At 42.0% G+C, this 21,130-nt stretch overlaps 3 protein-coding genes across 4 annotated transcripts; 1 reads left to right on the plus strand and 2 right to left on the minus strand.

The window, feature by feature from the left end:
* Positions 1-1,323: 1,323 nt before the first annotated feature.
* Positions 1,324-4,670, minus strand: MRPL30 (mitochondrial ribosomal protein L30). Its single transcript, XM_008934177.3, has 5 exons — positions 4,572-4,670; positions 4,119-4,199; positions 2,432-2,578; positions 1,611-1,684; positions 1,324-1,511 (listed from the first exon to the last, which is right to left on the minus strand). The coding sequence occupies exons 1-5, from the start codon at positions 4,653-4,655 to the stop codon at positions 1,379-1,381; spliced, it is 519 nt and encodes a 172-aa protein (XP_008932425.3). The 5' UTR covers positions 4,656-4,670; the 3' UTR covers positions 1,324-1,378.
* Positions 4,569-9,610, plus strand: MITD1 (microtubule interacting and trafficking domain containing 1). 2 transcript variants are annotated; one of them, XM_018084322.3, is made up of 7 exons: positions 4,569-4,633; positions 5,054-5,155; positions 5,611-5,747; positions 5,830-5,916; positions 6,566-6,681; positions 7,013-7,073; positions 7,161-9,610. In XM_018084322.3, exons 2-7 carry the CDS (start codon positions 5,107-5,109, stop codon positions 7,254-7,256), a joined length of 546 nt encoding a protein of 181 aa, XP_017939811.1. In that variant the 5' UTR covers positions 4,569-4,633; positions 5,054-5,106; the 3' UTR covers positions 7,257-9,610. The 2 variants fall into 2 exon arrangements, with proteins under 2 accessions (XP_017939811.1, XP_008932426.1); XM_008934178.4 differs by lacking the exon at positions 4,569-4,633 and adding an exon at positions 4,646-4,860.
* Positions 9,611-11,546: 1,936 nt separating this feature from the next.
* On the minus strand, positions 11,547-13,244 carry LIPT1 (lipoyltransferase 1). Its single transcript, XM_018083982.2, has 2 exons — positions 13,177-13,244; positions 11,547-12,970 (listed from the first exon to the last, which is right to left on the minus strand). The coding sequence occupies exon 2, from the start codon at positions 12,741-12,743 to the stop codon at positions 11,622-11,624; it is 1,122 nt and encodes a 373-aa protein (XP_017939471.1). The 5' UTR covers positions 12,744-12,970; positions 13,177-13,244; the 3' UTR covers positions 11,547-11,621.
* Between the last annotated feature and the right edge of the window lie 7,886 nt (positions 13,245-21,130).

Consider the following 21,130-nt stretch of genomic DNA (forward strand, 5'->3'; position numbering starts at 1 on the left):
ACGCCCTTCAAAAGGGTTCAAATTCCAGCTTGTACTAAGCACCTCCCTGGGGGAACGTGATCAACACCTTGCAGAGACTGCAGTTCTAACATACTGCAGCACAAGACACTGCGCAGATGCTGGAAGGAAGGAGGAAGGGAGGGAGGGAAGAAAAGCATCATTCATTTATCTGCTTCACTTCTTCCATGCTATTATATTTCAGCTGAAATTTTAATTTCTGCCTTCAGCCTGCCTGTAGGGGCCATTACACTCTTCAATGCCACTGTAGCCTATCCTTTTCCTTCTGTGCACAGTGCTTCCAGCTTTTATCTCCCTGTACTGATATGTCTGTCTACTCCTTCGAACTCCTACTGGTGTTTACCCTTCTCTGCAAGCAGGAGGAAAGGATAAACAATCATTTTCAGCGACTGTATCCCTCTGATCTTCTCACAACATACAGTCATTAAGATTAACTCCTTTTCAGTGTGTCTAGTGTGGAGAGGCTCACAGTGCGTTAAACCACAGAATTTAGGCTCGCTGGAATGAAAACTACTTTTATCATTTGATACAGCAGCAGTAAATAAAATTACGCACAGAGTAGTCTTTTATAAGCTTGCAGCCCGTAATTCCTAACTCGTGTCAGAGTCATGCTTCAGGGGCTCCAGACTTCTAAAGTTTGCAATTTTAGAACAGGAAAAGCATCAACGTTCACATAAACTGCAGCTCTTAGGCTATTATTGTACACTTAGGATCAGGGAATATATATGAAGTGAGATAGCATGTTTCCTGGAAGACAAATTATACAACGTACCAAGATATGAATAACTCCTGTTACGTCCAAATGGAGAGTTTATGTACTTTTTAAGTTACAGGAGAAGCCAGATGAGATATTCTTTGCTAAGGAACAAGCCTGAGATCTGGATAACCAAGTCATCCAAATGCCTGACACTCTCCGTGGATAGCCAGTCGATTCTCCTGTGACTACTAAGCAGAGGGCTTTTCAATTCCAGTTCTGTCCTTTATGCAGTGAAAGTGAAGTCCTGCATCATCACTGTAAACCTTTACTGTTAGCTGGGAAACATCCTCGACATCATTAGCTACCTCTATTCTACTCACTTCTCTGCTTATCTGACTTTATAAATAAAGTTCTCTTACAGCTAGCCATAAACTGCAGCAATCTAGTCACAAAATTAAAACACAGACAGCCTATAATTCATTTAATATTTTAGGCAACTATTAACAACATTGAATTTCCTATCTGTACACGTACAATTCTTTAAGTGTCACCTCTGCCATTCATACCAGACAGGGTTAAGAATTTTCTTACATTTCATACACAAACTCTTAACTCAGAATTTAAAGTATTTATTTTATAGAATCTAAATCCAACCAGCACACCTTACGACTTAATTTCTTTCTGCTCCACAGGTTTCAGACGCCGTTTAATGACAAGCTCTCCGTTGCGTGTAAGAAAGGTGCCGGGTATTTCCTCTTCTGTTGGCAACCCGTAGGGCAGTTTCAGTGGCTTTATTCTACAGGCAAAAGAGTTTGCTTAGTGAAGTCCTGTGACTAGAAGAGAGTTACACTAAATGTTCCAAATAAGCAAATAAATAAACAAATAATCAACAAACCTTATCAGATGTTTAATAACTTTCAGTCTGGAATTCACGGAAGGGATATTTTTGTGCAGTCTTGGCTGATGCGCCTACATAAAGGATAAAACAGGTTTTACAAATGCGTTGTCAAATCCCAAATCTCTGTTCACTGAACTTTTCACACTATCAGTAAAAATATAAACCACAATTGCAAAGATTTAGAGAACCATCATGCATCACAAACATAAATGTGAAATCAAAACTGGATCAAAATTGATTCCAGTAAAATGAAAATTTCAGCTTTATTCCCATTCCATTATCAATACATTTTTCTTCCAGCTGTTAAAAACACTATAAATGTAAATACAGGAATTTAGGAGCAAAACTGCTTGTTTCAGTTACATATTAAATGGATCAAGCACACATTTTATTCTTTGTAATATAACACTGACTAGATGAATCTTTGCACAATGTGCAGCTAGCCTGAAAAGCCTGGATAAACACATCTTTGACACAAACTCTTAGTCTTGGCCTTCAAAGCCTTTTCATTGATAAACGAGTCTTATTTGCCTTCCTGCAATATCTAAATAACATGACCCACAGAGAAAACTGAATTCAAAGTATTTACAAATCTATTTCTATTATTTTAGCAGAATTCTCAGGGTGAAGTTCTCCTCAGGCATGCAGCACAATACCATAGAGGGATATTTTGAAAGCGCATTTGCCATGAACATTTCCCTCAGCTGCTATAAATGTAATTATGTTTTGTGACTGCAAAGTTGAGGTCCTTAAAAAACCAACCAGCTTAATGCTCCATTTCTGATGTATACAACAAGTACAAAGAACAACAATCATACTTTATCCAGCCCAAGGTCACGTACTATCTTCTTTTCCCAATATGGGCGACCAATGACACTTTTTATTCTGGTAATAACATGGATTTTGTGGGGCTGCTCAGGGTCACCTCCATACTTCTCATGATCTCCAGGCCGTGGCTGAAATACCTAAAATGAAAAGTTCACAAAACCAGAAGTTTTTTTCCTAAATATCTGATAATTATTATTATAGTCAGCTACTCTCTAAAACATACTTCAACCTTGGTAAATATTCTTACATGTTTTTCTTTTCAGGCAGTCAAAGTACCAACAAAGTGAAACAAAATTTTATAACATAAAGTCAAATATATCTTTATAATGGTTTGCTGATAGTGACTCACAGAAACACATGGACAACACTGGACCAGCACAACACCTAATTCACGTGCATCTCCTCAGGGAGCCTGTGCTCAGCCTCTGCATGGCACATTTTTCCACAGGTTTAAAAATGCTTTTAAGGAAAAGTATGAACTGACACAAGATGGTATCTTGCAAAAATGTAAATGTAAAAATGTAAAGTGCAAGTCAAACTTCCCATCACTTTGGTTTAATTATTTACTGGACAAAATATTTCAGTTGGAAGGGACTTATCAACAATCATCTAGTCCATCTCCTGATCACTTCAGGGTGGACCAAAAGTTAAAACATTATTAAGGCATTGTCCAAATGCCTCTTAAACACTGACAGGCTTGGGCAGCTGAACACCTCTCTAGAAAACCTGTTCCAGTCTTTGACCACCCTCTCAGTAAAGAAATGCTTCCTGATGTCCAGCCTGAACCTGGCAGCTCTAAGCCATTCCCATGCACACTGTCACTGGATCTCAAGGAGAACAGCTCAGCACCTCCCTCTCTGCTTCCCATCCTCAGGAAGCTGCAGAGAGCAGTGAAGTCACCTCTGAGCCTCCTTTTCTCTGAACCAGACAAAGCCAGAGTCCTCAGCTGCTCCTCTCAGGACATGCCTTCCAGCCCTGTCACCAGCTTTGTTGCCCTCCTCTGGATGCATTCAAAGACCTTCATGTCCTTCTTAAATTGGGGGGCTCACACAAACTGCACACAGCACTGGAGGTGAGGCTGCACCAATGCTGAATACAGCGGGACAATCACCACCTTTGACTGTCTGGCTGTGCTGTGTTTGATGCCCTCCAGGATGGGGTTTACCCCCCTGGCTGCCCGTGTTCCATGCTGACTCCTGTTGAGCTGTTGCCCACCAGCTCCTCCAGATCCCTTTTTTCAGGACTGCTCTCCAGCCGCTCCTGTCTCCATTTATACCTGTGCCCGGTATCACTTGGTACCAAGTGCAGTATCTGGCATTTATTCTTGCTAAATTTCACGCCACTGATGATTGTCCAATGTTCCAATCTGTCTAGATCTCTCTACAAACTTGCTAATTGTGCAATCAACTCCTGCATCCAGATCATTGATAAATATTTTGAACAGACTTGGCCCTAGAACTGAAGCCTGAGAAACATCGCTGTTGCCCTGTCACCAGTCAGATGCAACCCCATTCACTGCAACCCTCTGGGCTCTGCCCTTCAGCCAGTTCTTCACCCAGAGCACTGTGAACTCGCTCATCCCAGAGAGTCTCTGGAAATCTGTCATACCGCAGCAAACACAAAATTTAGCAGGCTAACACCCGCTTTTTTCAGTTTCTCAATTACTGAAGCACATACCGAGTCTGGAATTCTGGACCTGGTAAAGAGACAGCGAGCCCAGGTTGGGGACGCCATCCCCTCCATCCTCTTTCCCAGCAGCTGCAAAGAGAGGAGGGCACAACTCGTCTGCACTTTCCTTACAGCTCTGAATACTCGCAAACAGACGACACAGCCACAAGCCCCATTCCCCGCGCAGATCCCTACACAGATCCCAATGTTCCTGGCGGCTGCGAGTCCCAGCTCAGATCCCCACCTGGATCCCCACCTTCTCAGTGGCTGCGTGCCCCAGCTCTAGCCCGGATCCTGCCCCAGATCCCCCCCAACTCCCCCCTGGATCCCGCCCAGATCCCCCCCTGGATCCGCCCCAGATCCCCCCCAGGATCCCGCCCCCAGATTTCCCCATCCTCACCCTCCCGCTCCTGCAAGCCCCAGGCCCGCCCGGCCCGCCCCGGCGGCCATTTCGGTGCGCACCCCTCTCTCGGCCGGACACCAGCGCCGCGGCACTTGAGTTCCGAGCGGGCGGAAGGACAAGGGTGTGACACCGCCCCTCTCCATCCTCCCCCTCAGCTCCCTGCCCTTTCCCGGTAGTCGTCCCGGTCCTGGTCCATGTCGCGGTCGGGGGGCGATGGCACCGCCGCGCTGGAGCGGGCCGGGGCAGAGACGGTGAAGCGGGCGGTGGAGCTGGACGTGGCATCCCGGTTCCAGGAGTCGCTGGTGTGTTACCAGGAGGGCATCGATCTCCTGCTGCAGGTGGTGAAAGGTACCGGGCGAGGGGGCTCCCCGGCCTCAGGGTCGGGGGCGGTTCCAGGAACACCCGAGCTGTGTCGGGCGCGGAGGGCCGTCGACACACGGGGAAGAAGAGAGGGACAGCTGGCGGTGTCTCCCCAGGAGAGCGGGGCCAGGAAGTGCTGGGGAGAGTTTTTTAATGGCCCCTGTGCTTTTATGGGTTACAGCCACGAAGGATGAGGCAAAAAAGCACCGCTACCGGCAGAAGATCTCCGAGTACATGACCAGAGCCGAAGACATTAAAAAACACATCGAGAAAGAGAAACAAGGTATGTATAAAAATCTGAACGGAGGGTGCCAAGAGGATGGAGCCAGGCTCTTCTCAGTGGTGCCCAGCAATAGGACATGAGGCAATGGGCAGAAACCAATGCCCAGGAAGTTCCACCTGAATATGAGGAAGAACTTCTTTATTGTGTGAGTGACCAAGCACTGGAACAGGCTGTTCAGAGGGGTTGTGGAGTCTCTCTCGCTGGAGATAGTCAAGAACTGTCTGGACACAGTCCTGGACCATGTGCTCTGGGATGACCCTGCTTGAGCAGGGAAGCTGGACCAGATGACCCACTGCGGTCCCTTCCAACCCGGCCCATTCTGTGATTCTGTGAGCTGTGATGTCCCCGTTCGCTTTTAAGTATCTGTTCTTATGCAAATGTTTGATGGGTGAGGTGTTTTAACACAGAAATTATGTCCTGACCGTTACTTAAACAGAGACCTGCTTTCTTTTCAGATGGCAAATACCATAAGCAAATCAGGATAGAGGAAAATGCAACGGGTTTTGGCTACGAAAAGCTTTTCCATGAGTACCTTACTGAGGTTGTTTCTGAGGTTTGGGTGGAGGACCCGTACATTAGGCACGTTCACCAGGCAAGTAGATACTTGGTGTAACTAATACAGATGTAGCTACTAGAGACATTCCAAGTTACTAAATTAAATAAAACTTTTACAGTTGTATAACTTTCTACGATTCTGTGAGATGCTAATTAAGGGGCCGTGCAAAGTGAAAACAATCCACCTCCTCACTTCCTATGATGAGGTAAGTGTCTAGATTTTGGTTTCTACTGATGTGGCAGGTGATGCCACATGCAAAAAAAAATAAAAATATAGACTTGTTCTTACTTACCAGAACTTATTAGACTCAGTCTCTGATGATTTCAGCAGAAAACTCAGACTTAAGAGAAAAATAAAAATGTGATAGTTGAACATAAGTAATTTTGTAAGTTCAGAGTTTTCTGATAACTCTAACAAATTCTTGGTAAGGAGAGTCTTAAATCAAAAAGATGTTTCTGTGAAAGTTTTGTTGTGGAAAATGTCATCAAAAGCAAAGCGTCTATAGAGATATGGGTTTTTTTGCTCTTCCAACAGCTGTATTTAGTTGTCATTTTAGAGGCTTTAACGAGCTGTAATCTCTCAAACTAGCACTGCATTTATTTAAACTGTTACTGCACTTATTTTTAATAGTAATTCATATCTAGTTGCAAAGGGCTGAGAGTAAGCTCCTCCTCCACATCCCTTAGAAAATGTACCTGTAATCTGTCTGCTCTTTATCCTGTCTTTGAAACTGCAAATCTACTTTGATTGTAAAAAGTTTTTGTTGGTGAGTTTAGGAAGAGGTGACCAGAAGTGAATATATATTAAAATAAGAAACAATCCAAACCCCACCACATTATTTTTATTTTTTACAGGGTAGTGGGAGGAGTCAGCAGATGAGTGGATTGGAAGAAATACAAGAGTCATTAAGGAATTATGGAGTAACACTGAATATTGAATTTTCGTCTTCAATACATGATCGAGAAATCAGGTGCAGGATATAAAAAATGAGCAAATTCCAGTTATTGGAAGTCAAACTATTTAACCCTAACTTTTGAGACAACTATTAATTACAGCTGTGGTTAACAAAGTAGAAGGCAGTGGCCCTCACTGGTTAAAATCAGCCTCCATAGTTTCATGTTGTCTAATTGTGAACATAATATCAGTTGTCTCTTTATGCTGTGTCTTCTGTGGTTGACACAGGTATCGGTGACACTAGGAAATAATTGTGATTGAAACAAGAAACTTGTGCATCATGTGGATGTAACTATTTTTTTATTCAACATACTCATAGTGTTCAAATTTGTGAATTTTTACAACAGATTCAACAATGGATGGATGATTAAGATTGGAAGGGGTCTTGATTATTTTAAGAAACCACAGGTAAAAATGCTTTGACCTTTTTAATTAACTTAGAATGAGCTCTTCTACAGTATTTGCTCACCATGTCAATTCTATTAATTTCTGCAGGGTCGTTTCAGCATCGGATACTGTGACTTTGACTTGCGACCTTGTCATGAAACAACAGTGGATGTCTTTCACACTAAACACACAAAGAAAATGTAATCAGATATGACTGCTTTTAATAAGTGTTTTCATAAGCATAAAAATGTAAGACTGGAAGACGTTGCTTGAGTCCAGCTGTCCACCCTCAGAAGCAACTTTTTCAAGTACTTAGTGCAGCATAGCTTTTATAATCTATAGGTTTAAGAATACTTGAGGCTTTTCAGTCTGAGAAAACACAACTGTAAATTCCTTCACTGTACTTCTTCTGTGATCTTAATTAATACAATCCATGTTTAAATTTTATCTTGATTTTGTAACAGACCCTCAATATTGTCTTTCAAAGGCCTCTTTACTGTCATTTCTATTTTTACTACTGATTTTGTCTGGAGCCAATTTTGGGGCTTATGTCTGTAATTGACCACCTCAGAAACACTGGAAGCTGGGCTGCCACGTGTCCTCTTTTATAAGCAGTCTTATTTACTTCCTTTAATTCCTGTATTCTAGTCATGACTACTATTCTAGTGGGTTTTAGTCAATCTCGTAATACCTTATTTCACAGACTTTACTGGTAACCCCAAATTTAACATTCCATTTTCCAAGCCTCTTGCCTACAAGAGTTTTAGTGTTCAGTATACAGTCATTTTAGGGTTGTCTTACGTGTCTCTGCATGATGGATTTTGGACTAGGAAGGCTGAAAACAGCTGTATTCTCTTCCCTGTCACTCCTATATGTTCTTTTATTCCATGATGTATGGTCATATACCTGATTTCCATCCTTTGCATTAGGTGTGGAAAGGATGTATGATCTTCTCCCAGTCTTATTCTCTGACTTTAAAGTCCAATGACTGGCTACTCATGCCAGTCTCAACTGCATTTTTCCCTACTACTATAGTAGTCCCCTAAAAAAACCAAAATTTATTTTTAAGTTCTTCCAAAAGTTGGATACCCTGAATAGCTCAGTTCGTCAGAGCATGGTGTTAATAACACACTGTGGGTTCAATCCCTGTACAGGCCATTCACTGAAGAGCTGGGTTTGATGATCCTTGTGGGTCAGAGTATTCTGTGATTCTAAGGAATATGCTATTTGGAGTAAAGACAAAGGCTTTCCTTGTCATTCCTTCATCCTTTGGAAACCAGAAGGTATTACCTGAGCTGCTGCTTCTTTTTTTTCTTAAACAAGAGTTCTTTCTTAGCAAGAATTCACCAAAGTCATGTATTCTGACATGAAAAACAGGCAGTGGCCTCTTTTGCAGGTCCCATCAAAATCTTTTTAGCCTCAGGACTGATAGGTGCCTTATGCTTTCTGCTCCTGTAATACAGTAGGCCTCTGTATCCTAGTAGCATGTTTATAGATGTATTCTATTATACTTTTCTTTCCTTAATGTGCTTTATTATTTTATTTTCTATCATCTAATGCTGCTATTCTTTCCCTCTTGCCTATAACAACAAATCTGTTCCACAGAAATCAAGAAGAAATGGAGCTGGTCTTTACCTTATTTTCTGGGTCACAATTTGCCAGTGATTTGCCTTCTTTATCCTTTCTCATAGTAATGTCTCAGCTTTGGAGTGTCACATCAGCAAAATGAGTAATATATGTGCCACAGAGCTGTGTGCTACTAGTTGTTCCCCCAGACATTCCATAGAAGCTCCTGGGCTTGCTGCTGTGATACTACTTTTCTAGTCACTGTTGTGAATTTTATTCACTTGTGTATAATATATGCCTATTTTTAATGGGAATAAAAAATATTTTTTATTATTTGTAGTTTTAGTCATCTGTTTGGCTTCTTCGCTGCACAGAGTAATTCAAGGAAGCTGGGTAATGCCTCGTGGATCCAGCTGTGTTTGGGAGAAGGCTCACTGTAAATACAGTAAGCTGCCCAAATGGGAAGCTTTGTGTCTTTTAACCCAGTTCAGCAATTTTAAACATACAGAGGCAAAATAAGGAGCTTTTTCTTCTAATTCAACTATAATTCACTAGCTAAGACTACAGCTTTCCTTGCAGATCCCACGGATATGCAGTATCTGTACACATGTACAAGTAAGCCTTTAGTGACGTACCACTTGGTGCTGCACTGCAATTTTTACTTATAAGCCCTTTATCGCTGAACAGTTCCTTGTGCTGTCAGTAGGAACACCATGTGTGAAGAGCAGTGGGCATCAAGGAATGGAAAAAACCCAACAAACTACCAGAGAAATCTGAGAGTACAGTTCTGAAAAAGACTCCAAGCCATATTCTTCTGTATTGCTGCTCACACTGATGCAGTCAGATCATCACCTGGATTGTGCAGCCAGAACTGTCCCCCCTGGCATCATCTGTGGAGATGAACTTAAGCCACCTTCCCTGCTGGGCTCGGCCGAGTGTCACTCAGCCCTAGCACCAGTCCCAGCTGATGGCTGGATTCACCCCCATATACTGCACTCCTTAACTAAAGGTAGGTCACTTCTGCCCTGTAATTTCCTCCTCATGAGAGCTGATCAACCAGTCATCTTTTAAAGGTGTCAGTGGGGAAGTAACACAGTAACACCTTATAGGCCTTTGCAGACATCACTTCTTAACTATTTGCAGCTGTCTCATCTGGGCAGCATTATTTAATTAACTGCTGGTGTTCTGACCTGATCAAAATTGCATTCCAGTTATTCCGTGACAGAATGCGCTGCTATGACTTGGATTCCCACGTTCTGCATGGCCTGGCAGGACTGCAGACTGATCCCTGCTGAAACCCCCCTGCTGCCACTCAGAAAGGTAAGGGACAGTTTGAAATCCTTACTGGAGCTTCAGCTGAGGGTTTTATGTATGGACAACAAGGACACTGGAAATCAGTGTGTCCTTACAGACCTACTTGTAAGTCTTTTAAGTCTTTGTCCAATAGTTATGCTAACTTTTCATCCAACTTTCCCTTCATGCCACAGGCTCAGAAATGTGATTAGGACAGGCCCAAGAACATAAACATCATTGCTCCTTTACTTTCTTGAGGCCAGACTGATCCTTATTTATCTTGACCTATTAATAGCAAGATTGTTTGTTGCCTAATTGATACTGGCATTTCTGAATCCACTTTATATCCACCTCTGTTTTTCCTGCAGTTTCCTTATATACAGAAGTAGTAAATGGTATTGGTACTTCAGGGCAACACATAAGTCATCTAGTAACAAGCTCTTTGTAACTATCTGTCTCATTTCTGGATACCATGGTTTCATTTAAAGTCATACCAGCCTGGTTAACCTTCTGGGAAAAGACTTAGGTAAATTGAGTTGTGCTTATATATTGTGCTGAATGGAATTTACCTTGATGTGCTCACACCTTGACAGGGTGAATTTATGGCTTTTTTGCTTGATGAACCTCCCACTTCAAATTTAACTAACTCTACTATTCAAGAGCAGTTTGGTGAAGAAAGAGTTGTGTAATATAAAGGTACATAAACTCTCTGACTGCCTCATTTGGAGACTTCAGATCAGTGGAGTCTGTCACTGCTGCACTGGGTTCTCTCCTAAAACTGTAGTAATAAAGTGCTTCTGTTCTGACCTAATCAAAATTGCATTTTGCTTATTCACAACAACAGTGAAATATATCTTGAGCCTTTCTCTCATAATTTTACTTTATATTGAACTATCATTTAACATTAAAATTGTCATTTTCAGTTCGCTATTGTCTCTTACTAGAAAATTTTCTCCTAGGTTGTAACATAAGGCAACCTGTTTCTCCCAGATCTGTACTTGCAACTGTATCTCCTAAAGTTTAGCTTAGATACCAGTACCCAAGGCAGCAGGGACTCCCAGCTTCGTGCCAGGCAGTGTAGGAACAAAGGAGGCAGAGCTCTCCTGCCCTCATCACACAACCCCCCACACTGAATTTCCTAATCCTTTGCCTGCTCTTGCACATGCATGGACAAAAAAGCCCTAATCCAGCCCTAATCCACTGTCAAAGTGAGTCATTACACAGCAGTGAGTTCAGCATACATACCATGCTTGTACAGTGGAGGCACAGCGGCACCAGCATTCTGCAAGAAAGGACTTTCAACCAGGGGACATCCGTCTCCACACAGTTCAGGGGCTGAGACACAGCCTTTGGACTACAATCCCCAAGGAACAGGGTGCAGGCTGGGGCATCCAGTGCAGCAGCAAAGCACCAGTTTTCACCTACCCCATCCCATCTCTGCCAGCCATTTGTACCTCCTCTCCTACAGGGCCAATTTGGGATGCCCGCACCATTTCTGATTTAAGCAGCAATGATTTCTTGTCAGCAGTGGCTTACATCCTACAGTTTGGGAACATCGGGTGCAGGCAGTGTGAAATTTAATTGTAATATAAAACAAAAGCACAAGATCAAACAGTTTGACTAGTAAGAGAAAAATTCAGCTTTAATTTTGTTTTTAATACATTAAATAAAAAAGCAACAGAAGTTTAACTTACATTTTCAAAATGCAAGTCACATTAGCATTATCATATTCTCACATAGTAGATTCCACCTGCTGTGCAACTCATCGTCTTGTGGACACACTCTTAGCAATGTTGTCACTAGTGTTGTAGTTTCATTTGGGCAAAACTTACTGCCAGTAAGGCTCTTGACCAGTTTGCTGTACAGTGCTGGTGGCAGCCACTGCTCCGGCAGATCAATGTTACAGACTTCAATCCTTCCATGCTTTACATCCATATTTACTTTAATGTCAAGAAGAGAATCTTTATAGGCCATGTTAAGACAAGTGCTAATGCTGAACTTTGGTGTCTTTCCGTACACCCACTCCCAGGTTTGTAGTTCTTTAGTTTTATTATTAATTCCAGGAAGCAGAGTCTCATCAGCTGGGTTTATTAAGGTGATATGATGATCTATTTGGTGTTGTGTAGCATATTCCTTAGCAATGGCATCCAGGAGCATCTCAGAAGTTAAACTAGGATCCTCTTCAAAGAGATTTTTCACTGAGGCAGGCACACTAGGAGTGGCATTGCTCTTTAGCCCTTTATAAGGACTTTTTAGCACAGAAGATAAAACAAACTTATCTGCATTACAGAGTAAAGTACAGTGGTGATAAGCACTTGTCCCTCCCAGCTTTGCAGCAGTACCTGAGATTTTGTAGTGCCTATCTAGCAAGATGTCATATCTGTCAGTGACATGTATGTCTAACTGGGGGCGCAAGGCTTTCAGTGCCTTAACAACCAGTTTCAGGTTTTCCATTCGCTCGTATTTTTTTCTGGTTGTGAAGAAAGTCAAATTGATATTACCGAGGTCATGGTAAACTGTCCCTCCTCCACTTCTTCTCCTGGCTAGTTTTATATTTTTTTGCCTCAACAGCCTGAGGTTGCATTCCTGCCAGGGATTCTGATGTCTCCCTATTACCACAGCAGGGGAATTTCTCCAAAGGAAAAGGACCTGTCGCTTCTCTAAATCCATGTGGTCGTGGATCCAGTCTTCCACAGCTAGATTTTGGTAAACGTCATTAGAAACAGACTGGATAATGAGGGCTCCACTAGCTGTGCTCCTGAAGCCAGCTTTTGGAGTCCTGAGGACGCAGGACAGCCGAAAGCAGTTCTTTAACGATGGCTGGAGTACCATGTTTTTAATAACTGGACAGCGGATGGAAGGAATATCCACTCTGCTAAAGCTGGATGCGGCAGAAATGAAATGCTAGAGGCAGGCATGACGCAGTCATGCTCTTCCCACGGCAGCATGCCAGTTCCAAGGCATGGTACTCCTCCGGGTGATGCCGCTCAAGTCCTGTCGGGAGCTTCCCGAAAACATCCGGGGGTGTCAGAGTAGCTGCTCCTCGCAGTCCCTGGTGCCTAAAAGACCAAAGGAAGAGACGGAATGTGTATTTTCCCCTCACTCAACAGAGCCTTCCTAATGCGGTTTTACTTCGCGTAGTCTAGCTTTGTTAGGGTTTTTTTGGCTTTTTTCCCCCCGGGGTTCCTGGCGCGGTGTCCCCTCGGCCCCGGCGGCTGCCTCCGAGGCGCGCGCCCTCGCCCGCCGGACACCCTCGTCTACTCACGGCGGGAGCGCAGCCCCTTGCTCCCGCGGGCTCCTTGGAGCCGGCGGCGTCCTTGGAGCCGGTGGCCTCGCGAGCGCCTTCCGCTTCCCCGGGGTGAGAGGTGCTGGGGGCGGGCGCTGCCCCGCCGTGGAGCTGGGGAAGGGATGGGGGCGGAGAGCTGTGAGCGGGATCGTGCCGCTCGGGGATTGCTGATGTCCTGCCTGTCGCAGCGCAGCCATGGCACTGTGCAGCGGGAGGGAGCTGGGAAAAAGCGGGAATGATGGGTCACAGAATCACTGAATGGGAAAGGTTGGAAGGGACCACACTGGGTCACCTGGACCAACCTCCCTGCTCAAGGCAGGGTCATCCTAGAGCACGTGGCACAGGATTGTGCCCAGACGGGTCTGAATATCTGAGCGAGGGAGACTCCACAACCTCTCCGGGCAATCTGTTTCAGTGCACAGTCACCCATACAATAAAGACATTCTTCCCCATATTCAGGCGGAATTTTCTGTGCATCAGTTTCTGCCTGTTGCGTCTTGTCCTATTGCTGGGCACCACTGAGAAGAGCCTGGCTCCATCCTCTTGGCACCCTCCCTTCAGATACTTACAGGCATTGTCAGTAATACTTACAGGGTCATGCCAACAAGAGGCCAATGCACAACGGATAAAATGGATGATTCTTCTTGCCAGGCCCAGCTGCGCAATTTCTCTCCACAGGTTGTTGTGGGTGCTAGCAGCTTTCACGGGTTCACAAGGAGGCTGAAGGAGTTAATACAAATGTACAGAGGCTTGTGACATAGGCAGAAACTCTCCATGGGATTTAGGAAGATATGGAAACTAAATGTTGATAGTGTAATTCATTAACAAGCTGGAAGTGATCAAAAACTAAGTAACTGTAGATGTATTTCACGCAGCAAATTGTCTCCAGATTTGCATTGGTTTAAGCCATTCTTAAAGTCTACCAGACCTTAACTGTCAAGAGCTCTTGTCTGTACTTAAGCATACACTGTGGGACAATGTTCAATGCTAGCTGAACTTTTTTAGCTGCAGTAGTATCCCTATGGGCAAATATGTGTTGTATATCTCTTTCTGGTGTATGTGTATTTATAAAGGATACATTGCATGCTTTTGTCTTCCTCTCTGCCTTAATATAGGAGTACCAAGACATGAAGGAACTGTAGAGAGAAAAGTTTATACAGTGGGTTGTGAGAATTCACATAGGCTATCCCTCTTGAACAGGTAGTTAGGGCTAAGTAATTTTTCTTTTTTCTAGTTTTAGGAATAGATGACTTTCAAAGAAATGCCAAATTGATATTCAGGTGAAACAGTGAGATTACTTGAGGAAGCAGTTTGGCTTTGGGTGTGTAACTGGGTGCTCCTGTATTTGCTTTTCCAGTAAAGAAAACTGTTTATGATGTGGCCTGAATTGCCTTAACCTTCTAGTTGAACTAACAGTATCATAACAACTATATTCCCTGAAAGGTGAAGGAGAAAATAAGGTGGATAAGGATGAAAGACTTCCAAGATTAAAGACATAAGTTTGGGGTTATTTCCTACTGAAGTACTGATTAATTAAGAGCATGACAGTCCTTACCAAACACTTAAAAGGGCTGTGTGGGTGTAGTAGGGCAAATAAAAAGTAAGAAACCATCACCACATGTGTGCTGGTGGTGATTAGTGGGAGAAACAGACTCTAAAAGAATCTTGATGTAATGTGTGTCCCAGCACTTGGAACATTGTATTGTCATATTAAAAAAAAAAGTTGTGAATTATTTTAAGTGATTTGCAATAGACATAACTTCTTGCTAAATTAGACTGGTGATAACTTTTCACTGGGGTGAGCTATTCAGTAATGCACAGGGCAAAAGGCATGTGTACTTCTGAATATTGGAAAATCAACTTTGGAAGTAGTTGGCAAAATGCAGAAGTGAACCCGTGCACTGTGACACTGGTCCGAAGTAGGGAAATGCATCTTGTGAGACTTGTGATGTTACAAAAAACCAAACAAAATGTGGGACCATTTGTTTCCATTTTGGCAATTGATTCTTGGAAATTTGCAATGTGTCATTTTGCCACAGGGTGACACTAAAAACCTACTTTGAGCTGTTACACTACGTGTTTTTCTAGTTAAAAAATGTTTCCATAGTTAGAAGCACAATGTGCTAAAAAAAAGTAAAGTGTGCAGAATACTAGGTGGAAGTGTAAAAACATCAAGGGTCTGTTTCTGATATGCTGAAGGGTACAATACACATGAACAATAAATGCCTTTCCTGAAAAGTGGCTATTGTGGAAGACAAACCCAGCAAGATAATTGTAAATATTCTGACAATAAGCAAAAAATATGAATTTCGAAATGCACACCATGATTTATTTATTTATTTCTTCTGGATTGGACTTTTAAATACATTTTTTATGTCTCAACTACTAGTGTATAAATCACATCTGCAAAATACAGCAATTGTTATTTTTGCTTTTGAAAACAATCCTGTGTATTAATTTCATTTCTTCTTTGATCAAGAATGTGTTGTTTGGTATACAAAAAGCACAGTAACTGCTGTGCACAACATTAACCCACATAAACATATAAGAGAGAACTCACCATATGTCTCTTAGAGGATACCTTAGACATACCAGAGCAAAACTAATTAAAAATGTCTAATTTCACACCTAAAATGAACTTTCATAAAGAATAATTTTTTATTCTTCATAATAAAATTCTTATTATTCTTCATAATTAAAGTTATGAAAACCTGAAATGCTCTTTTTGCATCTCTTTTGGAGATAAACATGATAATGCAGAGTCTCTGATGGTCTCCACCATACCAAAATCCAAAAGAAAGACTTACAATAAATCCAGAATGCGGTGAGGAAAAGAAAGAGACTTGTTTCTCTTGCTCTTTTTCTGGAAGTTAAAATCTTCCAATTTCTTCTCTTTGGGTGGGGATTGTATTTCTGAGGTGTTACTCACACCTAATATCTGAAAAGGTGAGCTCTATTCGTGAGTGCTTTATAGTGGTTGCTTGCCAAAAACCCCCATCATTCACCTGACACTGTCTGCAGAATATAAAACCTGTTCTAGTGGCTAACAGGGAAGAGAGTGAGTTTCATTGGATTTCTCAGCTTGACTTTGGGACGACCTAAAGCAGCCTCTTTCAAAGACTCTTTATATCCACGCCCGACAGAAGCAGGCAGTAGGAGTCAGAGGACTCACATGGTCCCCTTACCCTTTTCACATCACTTTCTTCAAAGGCACCAATCTTCCTGTCCCTGTCTGTGCTATTCCAAGAAGAGATATGCAGCTAGAGGTACTGTAAATAAGAACTGCTATCTTTCTTGGACATAAGAAGATGTAAGAGGTAGTCTCTCTCATATGATTTTGTTGACGGAATAAAGAAAAGCACAATTAGCCTTGTAATACCATGACATTTTAACTTTACAATGTCTGCAAACCAGTTAATATGTCAATCCTGGCATTAAAAATCAGGAATGAGTTCAGACTGGTGTTTTATCATATGTGTGAAGCTAATGCTTGACACTGTCAAGAAACAAGTGTGATGTTAAGGGTGATATTTATTCTGGAAGATACAACTGGTACATAATTTTACAAATACATATGCAGATTAGATGGGTTTTGGATAGAAGATAAGATTTAACTCAAAGAAGGCTATTTCCACAAGATTAAATCAGTCTTATCTAACACTTGTTTTGTTCTTGTCAAGCCAGAGAGATTGTATTGCAGTTGCTGGAGTTTTCATCTGTAAACGTGTCTCCTTGGATATTAGTTTCTGAAAGAGATGAACCTAATTAGAGCAGAGGTGTTCAGCTGAGCTGCCTGAGCTCACAGTCAGTCCCAGTTGATCAGCTGTGGCAGTTTCAGAATACCCATCTCTCTCCTGGGGCTGGATTAACGAGACTTGGCTGCTTGGCTTTGTCTCTGAAGTCTTCTGACCTGTAAGCATTGCTTGTGCTGCCTTTCCCTGCCTTCCTCTGAGGCTTTCACATTAATCACGGATGAGGCCTGTGTCACGTGTGCAGATGGGAGGTTTGTGTTAAAGGTGCTCTAAAACCGAAGAATTCCACTCAAACCAACAATGGGAGGTGGTATTGCCCAAGAATGCCAATTTATTATGCCCACCCACCTCCCTGTTTCCATCTCCAAATAGCCATTAAGAATTGAAGTATTATTTGAGGAAGTCATCTTTTTATCTGTCAAGGTGTGGAGAAAATGTTGTGTCACTTAAGGAGAAGCTTAGCTCAACTCCCTCCCCCAACGAAAAAGCCATTCAAAAAGGTATAGCAGCAACTGCTCACTCAGTATTTGTTTGTACTTAAAACCAAAAAGAAATATGAACACCTTTTCTTGACTTTAGTAATGTTTATTGAGGAACTGTGCTCTAAGTCATAAACTTGATACTGAAAGTTGAATTTTCATAGATAAGAGTTATTCAAAAACCTCCCAAGATGAAACCAAGTAGAGAAATAATTAAAATTTCTTTAAAGGGAGTGTTTATAAATATTTATATAAGAATTAATGGGGAAAATGCTTTTACTGATAACTTTGTACAAGATTTTACAATGCATCTTTTTTTTAATAATTTTTAGGATTTTTTCTAACCTCTGATTTTGTTTTGCCTCTAGAATTTCAGTCAGATACACCTGTGGGGAAAACGAGGATTATGATAATCTTTGAAAGCAAGATTTAAGAGCACAAAAGTGCAGAGACTGCATGCCTGCTGCACACAGCTGTTTAGGTAAGCTGTTATGCTGGTACTGTACCAGAAGTTGGTATGTTCATCACAGCTGCTTGGCTTCTGTCCCGTAGAACACCCGGCTCAAGGAAAACACAGAGTTATGGATGGGTCAGAAGGAACCTTAAGGACCATTTAGTTCCAACCCCTGGCCATGGGCAGGGACACCTTCCACTAGATCAGGTTGCTCAGAGCTCCATCCAACCTGGTCTTGAACAGTTCCAGGGATGGGGAGTCCACAGCCTCTCTGGGCAACCTGTTCCAGTGTTTCACCACCCTCACAGTCAAGAATTTCTTCCTAATATCTAATCTAAACCTGCTCTCCTTCAGTTTTAGGTCATTCCCCCTTGTCCTATCACTACATGCACTTGTGAAAAGTCCCTCCCCATTTCTCTTGTTGGCCACCTTTAGGTACTGGAAGGTGCTGTAAGGTCTCCCCAGATTCTTCTCTTCTCCAGGCTGAACAACCCCAACTCTCTCAGCCTGACTTCATAGGAGAGGTGCTCCATCCCTGTGATCATCTTCATGGCCCTCCTTGGGGCTTGTTCCAACAGGTCAGTGTCTTTCTTGAGTTGGGGGTCTCAGAGCTGGATGCAGTGCTCCAGGTGGGGTCTCATGAGGGTAGAGTGGAGGGGGAGCATCACCTCCTTCAAACTGCTGGTCACGCTGCTTTTGATGCAGCCCAGGATGTGGTTGGCTTTCTGGTCTGACAGCACACATTGCGAGGTCAGGTTTAGCTTCCCACCCTCAAATGCCCCCAAATCCCCCAAGTTCTTCTCCCCAGGGCTGCTCTTGATCCTTTCTTCACTCAGTCTGTGTCCATATCACCAATGAAGATGTTCAACAGCACCAGTCCCAACACCGATCACGAAGAACACCACTGGTCTCCACTTGGATGCTGAGTGACAACACTTTGAGTCCAGCCATCCAACCCATTCCTTATCCACCAAATGGTCCATCTGTCAAATCCACATCTCTCCAGATTAGAGACAGGGATGTTGTGTGGGACAGTGTCAAATGCTTTGCGCAAGTCTGGCTAGATGACATCAGTTGCGCTTCCCTCATCCACCACTGCTGTAACCCCTATGTAGAAGGCCACCAAATTTGCCAGGCACGATTTGTCCTTAGGGAAGGACATGTTGGCTGTCACCAGTCACTTCCTTGTTTTCCATGTGCTTTAGCATAGTTTCCAGGAGGATCTGCTCCATGATCTTGCCAAGGTACCGAAGTGAGACTGTCTGGCCTGCAGTTCCCTGGGTCTTCCTTGTTTCCCTTTTTAAAAATGGGGAATTTATGCTTTCTTTTTTCCATTCAGTGGGAACTTCACCAGATTGCTGCAACTTCTCAAATATGACAGATAGTGGCTTAGCCACTTCATCCACCAGTTCCCTCAAGAATGTGTCAGCCCTGGGTCCATATAACCCTTACATTCTCAATACTGTGAGAATGTAAGGGTTATATGGACAGCTTTTCTTTCAGGGGGCAGAGTTGGAATCAGGATTTCTAACAGCCCTTCACAACCATCCAGACCAGCCAGGGCTTTCACTCAGATATCATTTGTTCTTTTGTTTCCCAAATTAAAAAAAAGAAAAGAATTTCCAAATCTAAATAGTACATGATGAAGCTTGGAAAATCACAATCCATTTTGCATTAAATAGTTAAAATAATCAGCTAGTTGAATAAAAAGAGATATAAATAATATTGCTCAGTTTTTTTCTTCCATTTATACTGAGGAGTGGTGAGAGGTTTATTTTAATTCTGTATTTCTTTTCCAGGAGAAAATAATTTCAGATTTCAAGATTCTGATTTCTGAGTTGGAGCATTCCACAAAGTAAGAAATGTCAACATTATTATCAAATTGTGATTAATTTATAGCATTAAATAAAAAAATGAATCATAGGATGTACTAATGTAGAAATTTCTTTTACTCAAATTAATATCAAAATGTTACAGCTTTCTTTCCTGACTTGAAAACTTTAACACTGGAAAAGCTGTCATTTGTATTTGATTGGGCAGTAGTGTCATACCTGAACAATTTTTTATTTGCTGCATAGGACATCTGCTGAAGTGCTCTCCATCTGTGAGGAGGATATCACCAGTTTGCATCACCAGCTATAAGAAACCAACAAAGAACTCACACAGACCAACAAGAACAGAGTATCATTAGCTCAGGAGAATGACAGGTTACAGGAGCATCTCTCTAATATTAAGCAAGAAATTCAGGTATGTTTGTACCAAGAACCCTTGACTAAAAAGAAAAAATGATGCCTTTTTCAAGTAGCACAGGAAATTGGTGGGTCCTCATTTGAAGTAAATCTGCAAACTAGCTTTAAGATTGTGTTTCAAACTCTGATTTTTCCTTTATTGCTCAGCTCACTTGTATGAAGAGAACCAGCTATTCTTATGTAATGGTTTAGATATTTATCTTGAGGAACAGCTAATTAATGTTTTTTTCCGATCCTAAAGTAAAAACAATGTGCCAGCTGTAACTATCACTTGTATGGAAAAGTACTACAAAGGAAGCAGTGAGTGTTCCTTATACTGTGCTGTGACTGGTCTAGAGTACTTAAAAGCTTGTTACTTTCACCTGCTAATAATGTAACACATTACACATTTTAACAAGGTTCTAAATGTTATTAATAGCATTTTATTGATGTATGTTTCCTTAAAAGTGGCTTTTGGATAAAAGATAATGGAAATAGTTGGTTGTAATACAACCTTACATTGTCTACTGTGTTAATTATCTCTGTGCAGTTCCTAGTGGAAGTAATTAAAATATTTAAAGTGTCATCTCATGCACACATAATACTCCTGCACCAACATTTTCCAAGCAGCTAGAAATTAAACTCAATACCTGTAGTAGTTCGTCCCTATGTAATGTTCTTGTTTTCTTCTTTTTCTTCAGCTTCTTGCCTTCATTTAGGTTTTCTGATACTTGATCTTTCTTCTCTGCACTTAGTCTACTGCTCACCTGGTTTTCTCTTCCTCTAGAAGTGCTATTTAGTTTGAAAGGAGCAAATTAACTGCACCTGATCCTAAGTATATAAAAGCTTTAAGTCATTAAGGTTCCCTTTTAAGTGAAGAAAATTCCTCCAGGAGATTCATCCCATTCCAGTTTTTAAAGTAATTAATATTACTTGCCTCTCTCCCTTCACTGAAGAGGCAGTGTAGCTAATGACTTTAGATTGGTGCCTAATTCTTTGCTGCAAAAATTAGGTGAGACA

The sequence above is a fragment of the Manacus vitellinus genome, unplaced genomic scaffold (genome assembly GCF_001715985.3).
Source record: "Manacus vitellinus isolate BGI_N305 unplaced genomic scaffold, ASM171598v3 scaffold_7_pilon, whole genome shotgun sequence".
In the NCBI taxonomy this organism is placed as follows: Eukaryota; Metazoa; Chordata; class Aves; order Passeriformes; family Pipridae; genus Manacus; species Manacus vitellinus.